The sequence below is a fragment of the Buteo buteo genome, chromosome 28 (genome assembly GCF_964188355.1).
Source record: "Buteo buteo chromosome 28, bButBut1.hap1.1, whole genome shotgun sequence".
Lineage (NCBI taxonomy): Eukaryota > Metazoa > Chordata > Aves > Accipitriformes > Accipitridae > Buteo > Buteo buteo.
The window spans coordinates 4,408,231-4,429,827 of record NC_134198.1 but is presented as its reverse complement, the minus strand read 5'-3'; the positions used below and the strand labels follow the sequence as shown (position 1 = coordinate 4,429,827).

The 21,597-nt window shown below is 36.0% G+C and overlaps 1 protein-coding gene across 5 annotated transcripts in view; it reads left to right on the top strand.

Annotated features, from left to right (window-relative positions):
* PPHLN1 (periphilin 1) overlaps positions 1–21,597 on the top strand; it is a 71,290-nt gene that overhangs the window by 3,397 nt on the left and 46,296 nt on the right. For 2 of the 5 annotated variants that reach the window (XM_075059072.1, XM_075059071.1), the window contains exons 2-6: positions 1,308–1,355; positions 2,468–2,559; positions 3,628–3,684; positions 5,719–5,898; positions 6,830–6,891. In XM_075059072.1, coding sequence (XP_074915173.1) covers position 1,355; positions 2,468–2,559; positions 3,628–3,684; positions 5,719–5,898; positions 6,830–6,891 — 392 coding nt within the window. In that variant the 5' untranslated portion in view covers positions 1,308–1,354. The remainder of the gene's footprint in view (positions 1–1,307; positions 1,356–2,467; positions 2,560–3,627; positions 3,685–5,718; positions 5,899–6,829; positions 6,892–21,597) is intronic. The other 3 variants (XM_075059075.1, XM_075059074.1, XM_075059073.1) reach the window with 2 other exon arrangements.

The window sequence follows — 21,597 nt, the reverse complement described above, 5'->3', positions numbered from 1 at the left end:
GAGTGAGGTCCATTGACAATGATAAAAAACACTCCCATTTTTATAAGCCTTTCTGCCTGATAATAGAACAGAGCGTGTACATGAATGTTGGTGCCTGCTGCCAGTGATTTGTGATGGGATGTTGGATGTGGCATGACTGACAGAGAGCAGCGTGGTGTCTAAGCTCGCCCTTAGCTTCAGCCCGCAGTGCGTTGCTTTTTGAACCCTGTGTTCAGTTAACAGTTTCAGTAACTGCTGCAGGCAGCGGGGTGTGGACCCTACTGTAATTGTCAATATGCAAAAAATCCCCACTGGAAAACCTTATCTGAATCCAGCTTCTGGTATTTGCTGTTGGTCTAAAAACCCAGTGAGGCTCGCCATCAGGTACCAAAGTCTGTGCGGGTGTGCGGGGTGGGTGGGCTGTGGATGCACAGGCGCCGTGGGAGGCTCAGGTGCTCTCCGGCCATCAGCGGGTATGGATGGGGGGAATGGTCCACCTTGGGGCAAGGGCTGGGTGTGGGGAACCAGCGGCAAAGTGTTTGGAGAAAGAGCGGGACAGCAGACGCTCTAGCTCTTGCCCTTACCAAAACCAGGACCTACCAAACTCCTGTTGATTTAGTCAGCTTTTGATTTATAATCTGTGGCTACATCAGACTAGTCCTGTGTCTTGGTTATGGAACGTACTTAAGGTCAAGTCTGTCATAAAACGGAACAGAGTTTTAACAAGGTACTCTGGTTTGTTTGTACCAATGGTAGGGTCAAAATCTGAACATAAAGGCTTATTAACAGTTGAGGAAGGAGCTACTTCATCAGGATTTACTATCTATTACCAAAGGAAAAACATTGGTTAAATCAAACTTTTCATTAACCTCTCATCACATGCAACTGAGTCTTATTTTTCTCTACTTAATGATATTGAAAGACACTGAAATAAATGTAAGTTAAGTGAATATATTTAATACTTTTCTGAGTGTTTTTAAGAAAGCGGTTACAGTAGTTTCCAAAAGCTGTTGCTAACAAATGGAAGAAAAGCTGAGATAGTGAGTAAAAAGTGATAAAAGGAAAGAAAACTCTGGAATTTATTAGGAGAGAGTTGTATCTGTAATAATTTGTCGCAGGAAGTTTTTTGATATTGTGAATTCAGCTGAGTAGTTAATATTCTTTCTTAATCCAGTGTAGTGAATTACTCTACTAAGACAAGTCTTTGGGATGGGCAGTCAAAAGACTTAGATTTTAAATGTCTGGTTTACTTAAAAGAAAAAATGTACTTATGAATATATATATATATATGCACTTTTTGCTAACTTCAGTTTCTTTTTTTTTGGTAGGTAATTGAATGGGTCTTCCGAAGCAGAGTTGCTAAAACTGACAGAAAAGTAAGTATGAGAGTGTTTGTTGTTTTTCACAAAAATATGTATCTAACTTAGTGCTACCTCTGTTTACAGTTAGTATACCCTTTAGTCATATTGATTCTTAACATCTGTAATAATTAATATCTTTATATAGCCTTGTAAGTCTATTTCCAGTTAAAAGTTTTTATTTTGTGGAAGTAGATGTTGTGTATTTCTCCTTCTGAATATGTCCTGCTGTTTTTCTTATTGACAATTTTTCATAGCTAGAACTACCATTGTGAAGGGGAACTTTGAAAAATAAAATTCTAGAAATTTCTTACCTATTTTCAATGAAGTATAGTATATAATTTGTCACCTTTATAACCATCAGAAAGGTTTCAGCCCCTCAAGTTTGTGTTGTCTAACATAGCATGACTAGAATCTCTTATGGTGATAGTTTACTTCCACCTGTATTTAGTTAGTAATTTTGACTTTGAAAGTCACCTTTCTTTGGAAGGAGGAATTTTTTGTGTTCTGCTGGCTACCAATTTAAACCGGGAAAAATCTGCACATGAAGAATGCATTTCATTCATGTATTCAAAACATGGAGCTTTGTACTAACGGAATGATGTGTTGCGTTTTAACCTCTTTCCAGGTGGTTGAGATGATGAAATAATTCAAAGTTATTATATATGATATAAAAAAGTAGAAATTCTTCAATCTAATAAATAGGAGTTGAACTCTTTTTAAAAAAAAAAGTCCTCTGTTTTTAGCAGAGCAATATCAAAATTGCTATAAGGTATGTGTGTATGAATTTATATGCACAGCTGGCATTTGCAATGTCATATATATTTCAATAGAGCTGTTTATAGTATCCTTAAGTCCTGTAATTATATTGATAATACTGCACTAATTTCCATTTGTTCAGTTGTTCTTGCACTTACTGTGAGTTATTTTTGCTTTAAGTTCATTAATTACTTTCTATAACTAGATAGACTTACTTTTGAAAGGGCTAATTAAAAAAAGTGTATGTAGAGGGCTTGTGCATAATATATTATAGTGGGAGAAGTCCAGGAACCTTTATTTCTATGCTTGTTATCCTTTCGTCTATTCATAATGAGTCTGGTTTTGGCTAATTGGATTTTCATTGTCTTTAGTGGCATATCGAAGAGATGAAATGTGGTCTGAAGGGCGATATGACTATGAAAGAGTTCCAAGAGAACGTCTTCCTCCAAGGATTCATCCTGATGTAAGTGTATAGTATGTCTCCTTAGCGTTATACTGTTATACCTTTATGCCATGACTTGTTCCATAAGGGCTGGATTTATGCACATATTTATGTTCCTAGTATACCCCAAGTTCCATTCTTTTCTCATTCATTTAAGCCAATAGTCTAGCAAGTGCATCTGCACAGAGATAATAGGATGCCTACAAAATTAAATCTTGTAATTTTTTTTCAAAACTATTGAAAGTGTTTAAGAATATTTGTATTTTGATAAATTGATTTTTTTTGTGTGTGTAATTCAACACAGGATTTTTAATAACGTCTGGAGAACCAAAGGCCATACCATGTTGTATTTTTTCCCAGACTTTTTTTTAATGTTAATACATCTTTGAAGTGATTTGAGGTGGTAAAATGACTATTTTCTTTATTGTTTTTGTCACCGATGCAGTTTTTTACTATGATGCTTAAAGTATAGAAGGAAACGTTTGTAACAAATGTTGAAAATACATCTTTGCTAAATTGTGTTTTGGAGTCTTGTAAGGGAAATGCTTATCAAGAAGAGTTTCAATGGAAATCTACTTTGTAAGCATGGAGACTTCTACTGTATGCTATGCTTGTAAAAGCAAATGCAGAAGCTATGCTTACTCTGCTGTAGAATAACTTTAGAATGCTTTTAGAAAAATCTCTGTGCCAAAGAGTTGGGTAATTTTTTTGTTTTTCCTCCTGGGTCCAATGTCTCTAAAGAAGAAAGAAAACAGGTTGTAGCTTTGTCTTTTTGAGCTGTTATACCTTAAATACAACTTTAAGAATACTTTTTGATATTTCTATTTACATGCTGTGCAAGGTACATTTGGAAAAATAAAATTTCAAGAACCTGTACCTGTTATCTGGCTTTTCTTTTAATTCTTTTAAATGTTGGAATAATAGCATAGCTGATTTAGCATACTTTCTGGGTTCCCTCTATCATATTTTCAGCTTATTGTTTTGGAAGCGTACCAGTGCTGGTAACTTGTTACCAAGTTACGTAGTCTTCTCTATTGTGTAGTGTATTAGTGTTTGGTTGCTCTGTGACGTTTTTAACTCTCTTTACAGGCAACAACAAAATTTCTGCATTTTCAGCAAACTGGAAATCAGATAAGTTTGCACAGGGTATTTAGCTACTTCTGCAAATTATTTATGAGCAATAGGACATGAGGAAAGGCAGAATGTATTTTCAAGATTTTTATTTTTTTTAATCAATGTTTGACTTGACTAACACATTAATTTAATTTAACCATTGCAACAGTGACATTCCTAAATTCTTTTAGTCTTTCAAGCTGGCCAGGGAACATATGCATTATGAAAATTTACTTTACAATTTAAAAGATTTGATGCACTTATTTTGATGCAAGAATTAACTAGATAGATAGACAAACCAAGATCTGATGTCTCTCTGCCTTGCTGAAAGATGGTTATGAAGCTTCTCGTACAGCTCTGGTGATTCAAGATAGTTGGCAGGCAGTTTCTGTCCTTGTGAGCCTGTGCCATTGTATCTGTGTCCACATGTAGAGGTCTGACTTCATTTTGACTAGACAAGTAACATGGAATTAATTTATTCAATCTATGAACACTCTTAGCATTTGCTGATAGGTTAGTATGTTGGAACTGAAACATGGCAATGATACAGAATGAAGTATCTCTTGTTTGAGAGAGCAAAAGGCTTTTCCTAATCTAAACTGGGTGCTAATTATATATCAAGTATAGAGCATAGTGAAAACACATGCTTCCAGATCCTGGTAAACAACATAAAGTTGCAAGCATTTGGCACAGTTAACCCTAAGTGGGGACACCTTGAGCTTTCATGTAACTATCCTTCTGTATGTCAATATAATTATGCGATGGGGACTTCTGGGTGAGGCTGAAGCATGGAGCAGTTTTATTTTAGCTTCAGAGCACATCTTCTTTGTAAGACGCCAGACTAAAAAAAAATAAAAAAATATATACAGGTCAAGGATGTTCAATGAGGTAAGGGTAGATTAAGCATTGTGGCCGTATGGATATGTATGTAGTCTCTACTTTGCATCAGTATGGCTGTAGGCTGGCTTTGGATTGCCCTCTAGTGAATTTGTTGGGTGGTCTCTGAAATCAGAACTAACTTTTTTTGCATGACAATATTTAGCAGTTTGTGAATTTAATGTTGTTTTGTTTGTTTGTTTGTTTTTTACAAAAAATGCATTAAATTCTGACTTCTACTGCTGTTAAAAAAATTAGCTTGAGTATCTTTCCCTGCCTCCAACCTGCACATGCTGACTCAAGTCTCTGCATTTATAGCCTGTGTTTTTAAGGCCCATAGAAAAAATATCTTGCTAAAGGAAGAAGACTTAAAATACAAGGTCTTGCATTCATGTTTTTGTTTGTTTTTTATTTGCAGTTGACTGATATAATACTTAGTTCTAGAAAATTGAATTTGTATCCTTTGCAACTGTGCAATTTGTGCTTAATAAACAAAGGATTTCTGTAATTGGTAAATGGTGCATGACATTTTATTTGAAGGAAATACAATAAATTAATTTTGCATTCTAGCAAAAAGCTATCCAAAACTTGCATTATAAGAAAAACCAAGTGTTAAAACACTGTCACTTGAATACTCAGATCACCTACTGTGTTGTATTGAGGAGGTGCTTATCTGTTCAGATTATGAAGCAAGGACTGTCTTCACTGTAATCTCCATAGTGTGGAGGATGTTATGGACATTAAGAAAATTGACAGTATTTTCAAATGGGCTCTATGTTTTACAGGCATTACAGGAGTAACTTTTTTTATTGCGTTCCTAAGTTAACATAAAAGTCTCTGAGAAACACAGGTAGCTAATGCGTAAAAAAAGAAAGTAGCTGATGCTTAGAAGGTAGCTAATGCTACTGCTTTAAACTTTCAAAAGAAACTTAAACCATGTTGAAAATTTTCCCTCTATTAATCTTGTAATGCCTAAGGATTGCATCTGAATGGTGTCCGTTTAGATTTAGTAAGTTATTCCACCATCAGACTGGCATGATTTTTAACGTTTGTTGCTCCCCTGTGCTATTTCAGCTTTTAAGATTATTATAGTCCCATATTTAGAAATAACTTGTTGTTTTTAGTTTTGTGTATTTACTATGGGTTTCCAGCTGTTAAAAGCAATATGATTTTGTTTGTGTTGTCTTTTAGGATGATTACCATAGAGTAGTAAACATTGTGCCCAAGAAACCACCGCTGCTTGAAAGACCTGGGGATGGGAATTATAGTAGGTATGATGATTACAGTCACACTGAGTACAGAGACTATGAAGAGGGTCGCAGTTTTGCCCATGAACGAAGAAGTGGCCCTCCACACCGAGGTGTACGTAAGGTGATTCTTCTCACATGTTTATGATGTTTACTTGCTCATTAATGCTTGAGTACTGAACAGCTAAAATATTATTTCAGAGAGAGCATTGATGTTACTGCTGTTCTCATAAATTGAAAAAGAATGAGTAGAAAAAACATCCAGGTTTTGATACTTGGTGCTTATTTGCTTATTGTTACTGTGCTTCTAAGAGTCTTGTGATTATATGGTAGTACCTGTTTGCTGCTTCTTACGGTTGCTAACTACTCTATTGACTGAGAAAAGAGCTCTTGTCCAGCACTGTGGAAAGCTCAGAGTCTGAACTGGGAAAACAAAAGTGGCCAGAAGTCCTCTCTGTAATGCAGTGCAAAGCTATCTGGATGAATAGAAGAATGATTGCAAAATCTTTGTATTTAACAAATCCTTGCACATGCAACTTGTTGAATGTTGTCTACCTATCCTTCTAATTCACACAGTTGTTCACTTATTTAAATTCTGTCATGATGTTGAATGCTTCCCCCTCCCTCCCCCCCCAGCAGCTACACTGAAGTACAAAATTTATGGTCCCTTTGGAAAGTCATTGCTGTTGCCTCCTCCAACCCAGCTGTTTGAAATTCTGTAATTTCAAGCTATTGTTGATAATTTACATTTCAATGAGGATTTTTTTTTTTTTGAGCCAGGGCCTATGTATATAGTTCAGAAATTTATTTTAGTTTTTGTGTTTTGTACAGCATTGCAAAGTTGCTTTCTTTAGTATTGATAGAGGAAGAAAATAAGAGGAATGGGGTACAGTGAATAAACTGAGAGAAACCTTGCTGTGAATGATTAATACTTTCTTTTAGCTCTTTAAATGCTTTGGTTTTGCAGTAAATAAGTACTATTTGGCAACTAACTATACCTGACATCTGATGTTGAAATACACGTCACACAATTGTTTTGCGTGTGTGTTTTGCAGGATGAATCAGGATACAGATGGCCAAGGGATGATCATCCTATAAGTCGCCAGCCTGAATACAGGTATTTTATAAGACTTTGCAGTAGTGCCATGCATAGGCTGGGACTACTTAGGGCATTTTTAGTTTGTTATGAAACCAGTTTGTGGAGCAGAGCAGTGAAATGGCAGGGATGTGGGAAAGGACATCTCTTGGAAAAAAAGATGATAGTGGAAAAGTGTTTTCTAGTTGTATTGTTTGAAATGCAAATTAAATAAATGGTATGACGTGAAAGTCTCTATTTTAGTATTTGTTTAGTAAGGATAAGAGGCATAATGATAGCATCTTTAGGTTGTTAGCCTGGGACTGTTAAGTAATTTAGTGCATCTCCCGGATCAGTCCCACTTTTTATAGAACTTCAGAGAATTCTTTGGTCTAATACGTGCTTCTGTGACTGTAGTACCTTGGGGTGACAATACAGTGGAAAGATACCTGTGCCACTTTAAAGGTTGGTGGGGTGAATAAATGGGATTATGAAGTTCACCGTAGCCTTGTTCTGACCTCCCTGTTTTCTCAGCTGGACTAATGAGTAGATATTTCCATCATGCATTATGTTTATTTCTGCGAGCACCTTTTGGTCCATACCTTGGGTTCCCATCTATGAAATGTAAGGAATAGTACTAAACAGTAGGGCTGGAACATATATATGCCTGCAATGATGTTTGATATGGGATTATTTGATATGATAAATAAAGTGCACAGGATAATGTTAGACTCAAAATTAATGGACAAAGATGAAACTCACCTTAACTATTCAGACAAGAATTAATTGTTAGTATAACTGAAATATTAACAGTCTAATCTAAGAATGTAATCTCATGCTGTACTTTTATACACCACATCCTGTGTTTCCACTTCTCAGGGTGTCTGCTATTATACCAGGCCTGTATTTCTAAATACTGCATCTCAGGGTGTTAGTCATAAATACCTCATTCTACCTAGAATAACTCCTTACTGCTATCTATATAAAACTATGGTTGTACTATACAAAAATCAACAACAGTAAACCAATTTAGCTATAGACACCTGGTCAGTTAGAAAAATTGCTGTTAAACCTGCACCAAGTTAAAAAACAAGACTTCAGGCAGGTCGGGAAAAGCTCAGACAGAGCAAGCCTGACAAGCTTTTTCAAAGCCTCAGTCTTGAGGCCTTGCAAACACAATATGAAGCTGCTAGAAGGGATGGCAATACAGTGCTACACAGTTGCAGGGAGATATCTATTCCTTTGAATGTGATGATTTAGACGTAGTGTAAGTAGGTTATTACGTAACTTCACCATAAAAAAAATCCTTCATATACCATAAGTGTTTGTGTGCATTAGACTTCTCTCAAAATTGTGTTCTTGGGGCTAGAAGCAACAGTAAAGGGTTTTGAAAAGTAGTAAAAGAATCAGAGGTGTTCAAAGCTGAAAAAAAAAAAAAAAAAAGACTGAGAAGACTGAGTTAGTGCCAGGCCGTGTATTTTACACAGAACAAGAGTGGCACCCAGTGGTCAGAAAGATTGTCTTAAATGCATCATGATTTCTTCCATTTACAATGTGAGGATAAAATGCCAGCTCATTTTGTTGAAGGCTTTAAAAATGTGTTGTGTGATAGGTGATGGTCCCATCTGAGTCTTTATTATATATTGCAGAATATGTAACTGTTATACAACTGCAGTAACACTATGGAAGAATTTCATGAAGATACTTGGTTCAGATGAGGGTATGAGAATGTATTTGCAATTGAATGAAGCCCTACTGATTTATTATATAAATATGCATTAGCATGTCAGAAGTCTGACTGTACAGAAGAGCACAGGGGTAGTAAATAACCTTGGACATAAAATCCTGTGATCAGACTGCTAAACACTTGTAGCATTACAGGCTTTGTAATAAACTTAATTATTATTTTTTGCACGCTGCTCACTATTGAGCTATGTAGTGGATCTCTGCAGAGGAAATTGAAGTACAGTACTTGGTATCTGTTGTCTCCTGTGGTGAAAACACTAATTACTTTCTATTTCAAAGACACTTGCACTATAAAACATGAGATTAAAAAGTGATTAAATGCGAAAATGCTTTCACTTTAGATATGATGAAAGTTATTTTGGGTAAGTTCTTCTGGAGTACCTATAAATAATTTTTTTTTTCTTTGAGGTAGTAGAAGGAGATTTAAGATTACTTTAACCAGAAGTACTTTTTAAAAAATTGCATGGAATATGGTTAAAACAGTACAAAGCTAGATTTGTGAAGCTAAAAACACTCAGGAGACTTATAAAGTTAATGGGTTTTCATAGTCAGTACAGTGACTATAAATTCTAAAAAGAATAGCTCTTTTATTGACATATTCTTGAGTATTTTAAAAAAATCATTCAGCAGCTACAAATGTGCTGTAAGAAGTTGTCAATATTATGTTTATCATTTCCTCTTAAGCATTAATCATTCACATTTTCCTGCTTTGATTATGGCAACTTAACTGTTAAAAAGTAGTTTCTGATCTCCTACTCTTTCCATTTTTGTTCCCCTGTCTTTCTTTGGAGTGCTGAAAAGCATTACTCAAGATTCTGCCAAAGTAAAAGAAGCTGTTTATCTGGAATATGAAAAATCCTTACATGATGCAGAATTTTGGGAGGCAAAACTTTCCTATGTTGAAGAAATCAGCTGTTAAGTTTTTTGGAGTGTGGGGTTTTTATTTTTTTTCTTTTTGTTTTTGTTGCTACTACTGCAGTTTCTTTTGTGATTTTTTTTTAAATTTTTTTTTTAAGCAGCTTGCCTTTTCCTGAAGAATAGGAAGTGCATGCTTATTTAGCAGTTGCATAGCTGTGGCTTGAGCTGTGATGTGTCCGCTGACCACCAGCAATTCTCCATGAGTGACGAGGGGATTGTTGAGGTTCTACTGCTTGGCTTAGCTGTCTTTTTTTCTTGCCTTCTTTCTTCTTATGGAGTCATGCTCCAGTTTCCAAGCAGCTGTCAGTTGCCAAAGTCTACTATTGAGCAGAGTGTTACTGATCCTTCTGCTCTTTCCTGGACCGCTCAGTTCTTGAGAGTTGTTAGCCCTGTTTTATACTATGCTCAGTGAACAGCTTTCATCCTGACCATGACTCCTTTAGGGTAGCATCATTTTTTATATGTAAAAAATAAGGTAATTCAGAGGATGTGCTGGGCATAGATTTCAAAATGAGTTCCCAGCCCTTTTTCTCCTGTTCTGACCTAAGGGATTCTTACTGGATTTCTGAACTGCAGGAACTGATGTGGATTGTGTAACCTTGCAGTCATAGTTTGGTTTGAAGTGCCTCTTCGTTCAAGCCTAGTCGGCATGTATAAAGAATTGTACATCAAAGCAGAATATGTTAGTTTGGAGAACAGAGAATTCTCTGTGCCCATGATGACGGTCTTAATGTCTTGGTCGCTGATGCTATGAGAATTTTGAAACTTGGAAATTATGAGAGGAATAGAGATCAAATAACATATGACTTCTCTGTACCTTTATCTTTTACTGATGTTGATTGCTTCTGGGGCTGTGTAACTACTTGTCTTTAGTGATATATCAAACTCATTTATTCAAAACACATTATTTTATGCATGTCAGTTTTTGAAAAGTTGCAGGGAACTATGCTGTTATATGTTGAAGAACTCAAATTTTACAGTACTCCTGTATGGGCCCTCATAGCAATGGATTTTGCATACAAGTTCATTTTTATAAAGTCAGATGAACTTTTCAGTGAGAACTACTTTAGAAGATTGTTAGCTGCTGTTCACTTTAGTCATACCAAATTTTAATCCTTTTGAGTGCACAGAGCATTACTTCATTCTTTTTTTTCTAGCCAAACTGAGTTCATAAGATGTGAAATATGCAAAACTTGGCAACTTAAGATGGGTAAGACTCATCTTCAAAGAGAAATTACAAAATGACGCACTTGTAAATCCCAGCTATACATGCATTAAATTTGATCCTTAAAATTATCTGAGGTCCAGATTTCTGTAAAATAAGGATTGCCATATTTGTAGACAAAGTACACTGCATTAGTAGTAATGTTGGTTCATATAATATAGACTCCTGGGAAGTGGCTCACGTAGGACATTTTGAATATCTCCTCTAAAGTTGTTGATATGAGTAAGTTTTCCTTTGTTAATGAAGGAAACTTGCTGGTACTACGTGTGTTCTTTTGTTTATTGGTGGTTGTTGGTCTTTTTTTTTTTTCATGTCCTGTGTGAAATTAGGAAGTCTTAGTCCAGTCTTAATACTAATGCATTTGTGTATATAAAACACATCTGCTTATCTGTGGCGGGCACAGGAAATATTTTGTAATAAATAGAATAATAAAAAAGTAATTTTGATGCTAGCTAGAAATGAAAGAAAACTGTCTGGCAAAATGTTGAAACTTAATTTTAAAGTAGTGATCTGTGAACAACTAAGATTAATTAGTCAGTTCTTTTGTTTTGGAAATCCTTTAATCAATGGCACGTTACCTTTCCTCTGAAAATTTTACGTGGCTTTCTGAACATTAAACTTAAAGTTACCTCTTTAGGGTAACTATTTTTGTAGATGCATAAACCTTCACAGTGAGATTGTGTTTACTGAAGGCCATGGAGACAATTGGTAGCCAAGTGGGGGATAGAAGCCCAGCAATTGTGGCTTTGTGATCTCTGCTTGAACTACTCTTCTATTTGGTGATTCACCCCTTGCAGGTGCAGTATATGATGACAGAATGTTCTAGAGGAGTGGTCTGAAGATTGTACATTAAGAAGAAAATTGTTCTTTGGCAAGAATGGTTATTTTAAACAAAACCATTGATGAGAGAGTCTCCAGGTAGAAGTTAAGGGTCACTGACTCTTCTCTCAATAAAGCAGGACTTAATATTGAGGGTTCAGATGTGTCACAGGCCAAGGCAGTTATCTTTACATTATCACTGTGCAATCACCTTGGAATTACAGGGGGTAGCTTGTTTCTTCTTCCATCCCCGCCACCCTGCCCCGTGTGTATTTTCTAATGAATGAAACAGTGAACCTGTTTAAATATTTTATACTCATTTAAAACAGCGTATTATATTGTGGGAGGTCTTTAGGCTTTCGATTTAAACTTTCTTGTAATGTAAGCTGATCTTTGTCTTGCTTATAGAAGAGAAACTTAGCCAAAGGGATTTATGAGATGGTGTTAAAAATGTACGTAAGTCTGCTGTTCTGTTGCAATATTTGACAGGTCTTAAGGGACACCATACAAGAACCTCATTCTTCATTAAAAAACATGTGTGGAGGGAAATAAATATGGCAATCACCCAAAGAAAATGGTCTTGTTTTTCAGAGAGATTGATAAGCAGAGTTCTAATCATATTCATTAGCACATGTTTTTTTCTTTTAATTAATAAATAAATAAATAAAATCTCTGCCAGAACATTGAACCTCTCAGGTATTCACACGAACTACTAGAGCAACTTGTTTATTCATATATGAAATTACAGTTTCCTTATAATAGGTCATTGTGGTAGATTCGTTATACCTGTCTACAACTCCAGGCAAGGACTTGTCTGTGAAATCTTTAGTTCAGAAGACCCATTGTATTAGGCTGCTAGCTAAATTAGTTTACCTTGGCTTATGGTATTTGGGGGGGGGGTGGAAGGGGGAGTTAGAACTTTTTGGAACAAGATAATAGGTAATAGATAACTTGACTTAAAAGTAGATTCTGGTTTACACTAAACATTTAATGACTTCATATTACACTTCATGTCTTATGCAGCAGTCTTACTGATTCAGTAGTTGCAACATTTTCTTTGAGGACTGTCTTCTGCTCCAGTGCTTCTTTAGCTCTTCTGTGCTTGGGACAACCAATTGGTTTGCAAACTGAGATTTATGTTTTATAATTTGATTTTCATTACTTGGCCAAAATTATATATGTCTAATTGTATTACTAATGCTTTGGGTCCCTTTGGACCACAGGTTTTTATTTTGAATGGATATTAAGAACTTGAATCTTTTCATGCAGATATCACTTAGCGTTTTAAAACTGCCTCTGCTGAAGGCTCTATATAACTAAGAACAGTTTGGGACTGACCACTATTGCAGGTCAACGCAATCAGAAGTAAAAAAGTTTAAATTCAGAGAAGTCTAGTTTTGTTGCTGTGATGAATCTCTTTCCTCCATTTAACTTAGAACCCAGAGACTTAAAACTATGTATGGGAACACTGGCTGTTTTCTTACTAAGAATATTATGTCAAACTGAGTTTCTGCTGCTACTTATGTTGGTCAGAACAGCTTTATTTATATCTAGATTATACTAGAAATGTCATTCAAAGCAAGACTGCTGTCACTCTGCTTCTGAAATGTTTGTCACTTGAGAGAATGGGGAGAAAAGGAGAGACTGGTGGACAGGGTTTCAATTGTAGAATTTTTTTTTGCCCCCACCCTACAATGTAAAAATATGGGGATGATGTAAAAATTCCTCTTGTTTTCAACTGGATTTTTTTTGCACGTTTCAGCTAATTGTGGGGTTATTCTGTAAGGTGAATGTTGCTTTCACTGGCAGCTAGTTGTAGCTGTTGAATGATTGCTTTTAATTTTAAAATATTTTTATTTGCGTAACTATTGACCGTGATCATTATGGAAGGCCCATTTTCTTTTATTTCTTTGCAGAATTTCTCATTCCCATTCTAAAAACCATGTTTGTTTTCAAAAATTGCTTTCTGATAATTTTATTCCTTATAGCGGATCTTGTGGCACTCTGATTTAATTGCTTATGCAATTTCCATCTCTGGTTGAGGAGAAGGAGTTTAAACTTTAAAGTTATAATATATGCTGTATTGATAATTTAACATTTTCTCTTAACCATTTTTCCTGATGACCTTCTGAGGTCGGTGCCAGTATTCCTGCTATTCAGCCGGGACCCTGGAACCTCCCACAGGAGTCTGAGCTATGATTTTTTAATTATTTTTTTTTTTCTTCCTACCTGGTGGGAGACTCCTTTGTTGTTGGTAACAGATGGGTCTGGCTGTTCTATTTCATTTTGGAATGATGTCATGGAAGCTTTGTTTTTCTAATCAAAACATTTCATAGTTTCTCATATATGGGAGTTGTCAAATTAGCAGAACTTCCTACTACCTGTTTTTTTTTTCCTGCTGAGCTTGTAAATATACAGCGTCATGCAGTAAAGCTTACCCTTCGTATGAAATGTAGAACGGTTCTAAATCTTGTTTTTAACTCTGAGAGCTGTAAGAGAGTACTCGGTAAGCTTGTTTCTGAAAAGCATAATTACAAATAGGTAATTTCAGATTCTGTGTGTATGATATTTCTTATACTTTGATCCTTTGAAATGTTTCAGTTACATTTGAATATGGTCTCTATGTTGTGACTCTAAAGGACTGACAAAGTATTCTTTGGGCTAAAGACAGGTTGTTATATTCTTCTCAAAGAACATTTTGGTATTTTTAAAAACCCAGCCTGAATTATTGTTGAATAAAGAACAGCTAGGTAGTAAATTGGCTTTCATTTATTTGACAACAATTACAGTAAATACACCAAATTTGGTAACAAAAAACCTAGAAGTTTTCATCACAGCAGTTCTCAACTGCTGTCATGTGTTTATTTAATTTGCTTTTGATCCAAAGCTATATTATGTTTTAAGGATCTATGGCTTTTTGTGTGTATAACTGTTTCCCGCTATAGTTTTTGTAAGGTTGTAAATTGTCATATGAAATTAGTGTCATCAGTATATTTTTTTTTTTTTACAGTGGTTATTGCCTGAGAACTGTTTACTACAGCTATTAGTATGTTATGATATAGATGTGTCGTGGTTTAACCCCAGCTGGTAACTAAGCACCACACAGCTCTTGCTCACTCCCCCCACCCAGTGGGATGAGGGAGAGAATCAGGGATAAAAAGTAAAACTTGTGGGCTGAGATAAGAACAGTTTAATAGAACAGAAAGGAAGAAACTAATAATGATAATAACAACAATAATAAAAATGACAATAATAATAGAAGGATTGGAATATATGACTCAAGTGATGGACAATGCAATTGCTCACCACTCACCGACCGATGCAGCGATCCCCCCAGGCCAACTCCCCCCAGTTTCTATACTGGGCATGACATCACATGGTCTGGAATACCCCTTTGGCCAGTTTGGGTCAGCTGTCCTGGCTGTGTCCCCTCCCAACTTCTTGTGCCCCTCCAGCCTTCTCGCTGGCTGGGCATCAGAAGCTGAAAAATCCTTGACTTGGTAAAAACACTACTTAGCAACAAGTGAAAACATCAGTGTGTTATCAACGTTCTTCTCATACTGAATCCAAAACCTAATGCTGTACCAGCTACTAGAAAGAAAATTAATTCTATCCCAGCTGAAACCAGGACAAGATGTAAGGAAAAATTCAGTAGTGTGTGCAAACTCAGTTAAATTTTGTAATAACATGGATTTGTTGCTTAGAACTAAGTCACGTTTTGGGAAAAGGATTGTTTTCTTCTTATCAATGATGTTTACATAATGCTAATAAACTGTAAGGAGTTCCTCTGTTTACAACATATGATAGGGCAACATACCTAAAGATAAGATTATGTACCTCTACACTGTGAGATCTTGGCTAACACCTCACTTTAAAGAAGACTTTAAAAAGCAAGCTCATCTGGTCCAGTTTTATAGCTAGCATTATAATCGGGTGGTAGATGGTATCAAACTAGCAAGTTAATGCTGTATTGGAAAATAATGAAGCAGACTCCTGTGGGTAGTACTTGATTATTCTGGAAGGGTTTCCTAACAAACATGTTGAAAAACAGCTAGGTACTGAGAGACAGTAGGGAGGGAAAGAGAAGGGAGTCTAGTCTCCCTTCGAGTCCAGACAACTACTGTTAAGATGGGCATCTAACTAAATTGTCTCAACGACTAGCCAGTGAATTGGTTTAATTAATGCAGTCATGGCTTTCTCAGGATGGGGAGTATTGTCACAAAGGACTTGTACATGATTTCCCTTAGGAAGATAAATTCTTGATCTGTTAGGCTCCAGGGACTTCTTTGTTGTATTTTGTACATACTAAATATTTCAGGGATTTTAATTCCCATTGAGAGAGGGTGGGAATACTAGGATGAGCTTTGCTTAAATGTTGTTTCTTCACATGAATGAGAGTTGCTCCCCCGCCTTAATTGATGAAATGAGATGCACTGTAAATTTCAGGAGAGGAGAGAAAAAAATTTGGTGTTACTGACAGTATAGGCATCCTTTCGTTGAGCATTTTGCTGCAAAGAGAAGATTTTTTGATACGCCATTTCCACCTACTGCTGTGTTTGAGTGTGTTATCATCTACATTTGAGGAAAAGTTCATCAGTAAAGCAATTCCATGATCTCAAGCCATTTGTATTATTTTTAAAAGGTGATGCTATTTTTGCATGCTAACAAATTATTCTTAATGTTAGTCTTGACATTTATTCATGATATACATTTGCATAACCATACAAGGTTCTTTTCCTAGTATATGAAGCTTCGTAGTATTAGTTTGTGAGTTGATAACAAATGCTTTTGTAAGTGGAACTGAATATTGATGCCATGAGACACAACAGTGTTGTGTCAGCCAGCTGTGGGAATGTCTTTCTCTTCTGAAATCTGACTTCTAACAGTTGCATCGTGTTATATGAAGTCCTACCTTACCTAGTCTAGTATGCCTAATTATTTTTGGAAATTATGTTTGAGAGCATGTTTATGCAATTTGGAAGTAGAATGGAAAAGCTATTTTAATGTGTTGACTTAAAGAATCATAGAATGGTTTGGGTTGGAAGGGACCTTTAAAGGTCCCCTAGTCCAACCCCCCGGCAGTGAGCAGGGACATCTTCAACTCAATCAGGTTGCTCAGAGCCCCCTCCACCCTGACCTTGGATGTTTCCAGGGATGGGGCATCTACAGCCTCTCTGGGCAACCTGTTCCCATGTTTCACCACCCTCATCGTAAAAAATTTCTTCCTTCTATCTAGTCTAAATCTACCCTCTTTTAGTTTAAAACCATTACCCCTCGTCCTATTGGAAGAGGCCCTACTGAAAAGTCTGTCCCCATCTTTCTTTTAAGTTGCCTTTAAGTACTGAAAGGCCACAATAAGGTCTCCCATGAGCCTTCTCTCCTCCAGGCTGAACAACCCCAACTCTCCCAGCCTGTCCTCACAGGAGAGGTGCTCCAGCCCTCTGACCATTTTTGTGGCCCTCCTCTAGACCCGCTCCAACAGGTCCACATCTTCCCTGTGCTGAGGACCCCAGAGCTGAACGCAGTACTGCAGGGGGGGTCTCACCAGAGCAGAGCAGAGGGGCAAACCAATTCAGGTTTGATGAGGTACTAAACTTAGTGTGTGTTCTGCAATTTTTATCTTACTAGATGCATTTTTTTGGAAGAATTTTGTACAAGGATTATTTAAGTAAGGCAAAGGATTATGTGAACAGAGGAGGTTGAAGTGACAAGCAATGAATTATCTTCTTCAAAAACTCTCTTCAGCTACTGTTAATTTTATACCTTACTAAAACTTGTCTCTGTTAAACAGTATTCTGTTTAAAAATTTATCTTTGCATCTACATTTATTACAGCCAGAATATTGTGTTTTCACAAGATATGTACTTAGACATGCTTAGATATGTACTTCTATTATTTTTAGAAAAAAAAATGTATTACTTCTTTGAGTCTTACTGATGCTTAGTTTGACTACTCTAAAATTCTGCCAAGGGACCTATTTTATTTATCATAGATAAATAAAAGTCATGAATGCAGTAAGGAGACTGATCTTTCTAAACTAAAAATCTGTTTCCACAGTAGTTTAAACCTATTTAAGCTGGTACCATTTCAGTCCTTCCCTCTCCCTGGTATTGCTGCAGGTGTTAGTATTCTTCAATGAGCTGGTCCTGCATGCTAACCCACTGCAATCAATTAAATAATTATCTACCAATTTGGTTGCCAGAGAGAAAATATCAATGCCAGGTTAGACATGGAGTGGGAATATGGTTTCAAGGAAGGTTGAAAAGATTAGGATTGTAGCAGCACCACTTTGAATCAGTATGACTTGTCATCGAGGTGCGTTCTAAAGTTAACTGATATTAAATCACTGAAATAACTGAAGGCATACAGTAGTTGCAAAAGGATTTTTAATAAGGAGCTTACCCAAGGAGCATGGCTTGTTAAGTATGTTCAAGTAAGTGCTATTTGTAATATATAGGAAATGGCCTAAAAAATAAAGGGCAGATGGGGGGGAGGAGACATTAATGTGTATTATAGTGATTGTAAACTGTAAGCAAAGTGAAAGGAAGAAGCAAACTGGAAAAAAAAAGATAAAGCTACATGGCTGAATAATTTATAAGAGGAAACGTCTGTCTTAACTCGTGGCTTTCTGACTTTGAACAAACTACATACTTGACAGGGAGGAATGAGATCAAATAAGGAAAAAACCCATTATGTACAATAAAATTTTTCTTCATATACATATGATATCTTTTATCTTCAGAAATCCAAAAGCAGAGGTAGTTTGCTAACTTTTATTTAAAATTGCTATGCAGAAGTCTGTACCAATATTACTAAACTTTTGGGGCAAAAGCAAATGAAACCTATTTGACCCAGTTGCTTCAAAATTCACTTTAATTTAAGAATAAAACCAGCAATTTGTGGAGCATTTTTCTGATATAGAGAAAAATAGAGTGTTTTTCTGATTTATAGATCTCATTAAGGGATTTGGAAAGAGAAGAAAACTAAGTATAATAAAGGTATTGTGTGTCCGTATAACTGACATAAGATATTACTGCTTACAGACCTGTTCCACAACTTGCTCTTTCCTTTTGCAGCTTTTTATTGATAGTGTTAGAAAGTCAACCACAAGGGTTGATCAACTCAGTATATACTAGTACAGTATGCTACTTGTTGCTTTCTCTTAAGTATCAATGAACTAATGGCATTCTGTGGCATACCGATGATAAGCCTTAAGAGCTCCTTTAGCAGATATTTCATGGTTTCTGGGTTCTTCTATTTAAGAATTTTAAAGATAGCCTTTGGGAAAAAGATTAATAGCTTGCTGAACATAAAATTCACTTATGCCCTTAAAATATCGTGCAAAAGTATTTCCTTCTTTTTTCAGGTGCTTAGTGTGTATATTGTTAGACAAATCTTTGCCTACATTGAATTTCTTGGCAAGCACTGACCTGAAGTAAAAAACAAAACAAAAAAAACCAAAGAAAACCTCAAAACAAAACCCCCACAAAATACCAAAACTACCCCCTCCAAACAACAAAACAAACAAAAACCCTCACCACCACCCCTCCTCCCAACTTGTTTTGTTTAGAAATTTGGCAATATACAGTTGCATGTCTCTAAACAGCATATATTTTTTCTCTGCAGTCTCATGTAATTTCCCACACTGATTTAGAAGATCTTTAAACAATAAAATTCTTTTTAAATTTCCATAGGCTATTTACTTGTGTTTCATAGTCCATTACTCTCCACAAATGCTTGTTCTCAATACCTTTATGCTTGCTTTGGGTAGTACTTGGGAATTTTTTCTGTCTCCCACCCCATCAACCCCATGCTCTTTGGTACCACAGGGAAGCTTTTTAAAGTTCTTTCCCACGTGCTGGTCTTGGTGCCTGAGGCAGGATGACAGTAAATGTGCGAGCACCTGCTTAGGAAGGTCTGTCCCATTAGAACTTTCTCTAGAAGCAATAATGATGACCAGTTTCTGTGGTCTGTTATGGTATCAGGAAAAAGAGTAAGAGTTTGTGAAGATACCTATCTTGCTTCCCGTCTTCCTTCCAATTTTAAACTTGTATATTGAGATACCAGATTTGTATGGTTTTCATTTTGAATTAAGGCTGTTTAGGAATTGATTCAGTTGCTACTATATTGAGTTTATTCCTTGACATAGTTATCTGAACTGCTTGACTGTTCTGGGATGATCTGCTGCTCAGAAAGTCGAGAATGTGAAATCTGGTCCAACAGCAGTGTCTGTCAGTAAATATTTTATTAGTGAAATTCTGTGCTGTTTTAACTCTTAATAGAAACTGTAACTTTGTTCCATCACTTTAAGCAAATATAGCACTCTGGAACTTCAGACCTATGATTTATGTTCTATTGTAGAGAAATTGCATGGACTTACTAAGCCCTCATTTTCAAAAAGAAGAGAAGCCAAGATCACATATATTTGAATGCAATTATTTTGTCTAATTTGCTCTTGATTTGTCTAATTAATATTTTGTCTTTATTCTGCATACAGTTGTATAAAGCTGTTTGCTTTTAATTCTTGGAACTTAAATCTGTGTTTTTCTGGACTCCTAAGTCTTTATTTCGTTCTTGGTCCTCTGTCCTAATCTCTATGCTTGACCATAGTTTCTCTCTGTCAAATAAGAGAGAGAGAGAGAGTTTAAGTTTAAATGTACTTTTATTGTGTGGCTTTATCTTCTGGCAAGTTTAATAAAGTATGTTATTGATGACAGTAGAAAAGAGGGTACTCTCTACTAAGGATAAAGAAGTGTGTAATCTGATTTCCAGTTTCAGGTGAAGTGCAGAGCTTTGCTATTCAATTAAAGAACAGAGCAGGCATTTCTCGCTAATGTTTCTGTAATATTCAAGTTTTCTTAATTTTTATTGCCCAATCTGTCTTGACATCCCAAGGTGCCGGCGGGGGGAGATGAGGTTAGTAGCTTTCATACTGAGTGAGGTAGACAAGTAGCATCAGTGTCAAGTTGGAGTGTTTGCATATGATGACTTCTATAGTACCACATGCAGCATAAAAATCATGAAGCATTTATATATTTTATATATTTTGTTGTACATTTGGTATGTCTAGTTATCCTCTTCATGACAGTTACTACTGTTCTGCAATGTCTGTTTCCTTTTGCCTTCATGTGAAAAGCTGTTAATAAGATTACATTGACTAGACCTAATTACATTAATTTCATTTAAAGCAGACGCAAATATCACTTACAAGTACTGCAGTTACTTGCTTAGTCATCAAATGTTGAAAACCAGTTGTCATAAGAAATCAGTCATCATTTCAAATGTTCACATGAAAGCTGATGGAACCAGATTCAATTACTTGTATCTACAATGGTGTAATTCACTGTATTGTTTTAGCTTATGATAAATCAGCATAAAGATCTTTGGACTAGTTGCACAAACACATACTGTATACTTCGAAAGAAAGGGCATGAGTTCTGGGAGAGAAGATGGTGGCTGGAATCTTCTACCACCCACATTTACTTTGGAGATGTAAAAAGTAGAGGTGTTCTTGACATTTTGTGTTTGCTTTTTGGATGTTTAACACAGCAAATCTTTGGAGAAACTTGGAGGTCAGGAGTGTGGTATATTTTATTAAATGTTTTCCACGTCATCTGAATCACGTTGGTAGCTCTGTTAGCCCCTGCATTGTCCTGACAAGGAAGGCAAGAGGACTTTTTTTTGTTTCACTCTTCCTCCCCCTTCCTCTTGCCAGTTTATTATGAGATAGGGAAAGTGCATTGCATTAAAAAGCATGGTTCAAATCTTGTCTGTTTTATCTAGTTGCACTGAAATCTCGTGTCTTAGGAGATATGTATAATTTCCTCAGTTTATTTATAAAATTGTGTGAATTACTTTTAGGCAAGGTTAGTAATCAATCCCAAACCTATAAATGGAATGTCTAACCCTTTTGACAGTAACAATAATCTTTCTCAGATGGAAGGGGTCACATAAACTTCTCTGTTGACATTTTATCTAGGTGATAGACTGCACTCACCTTTGAGTCACTGAAAGAACCTACAGTTTCTGCTCCACAGTGA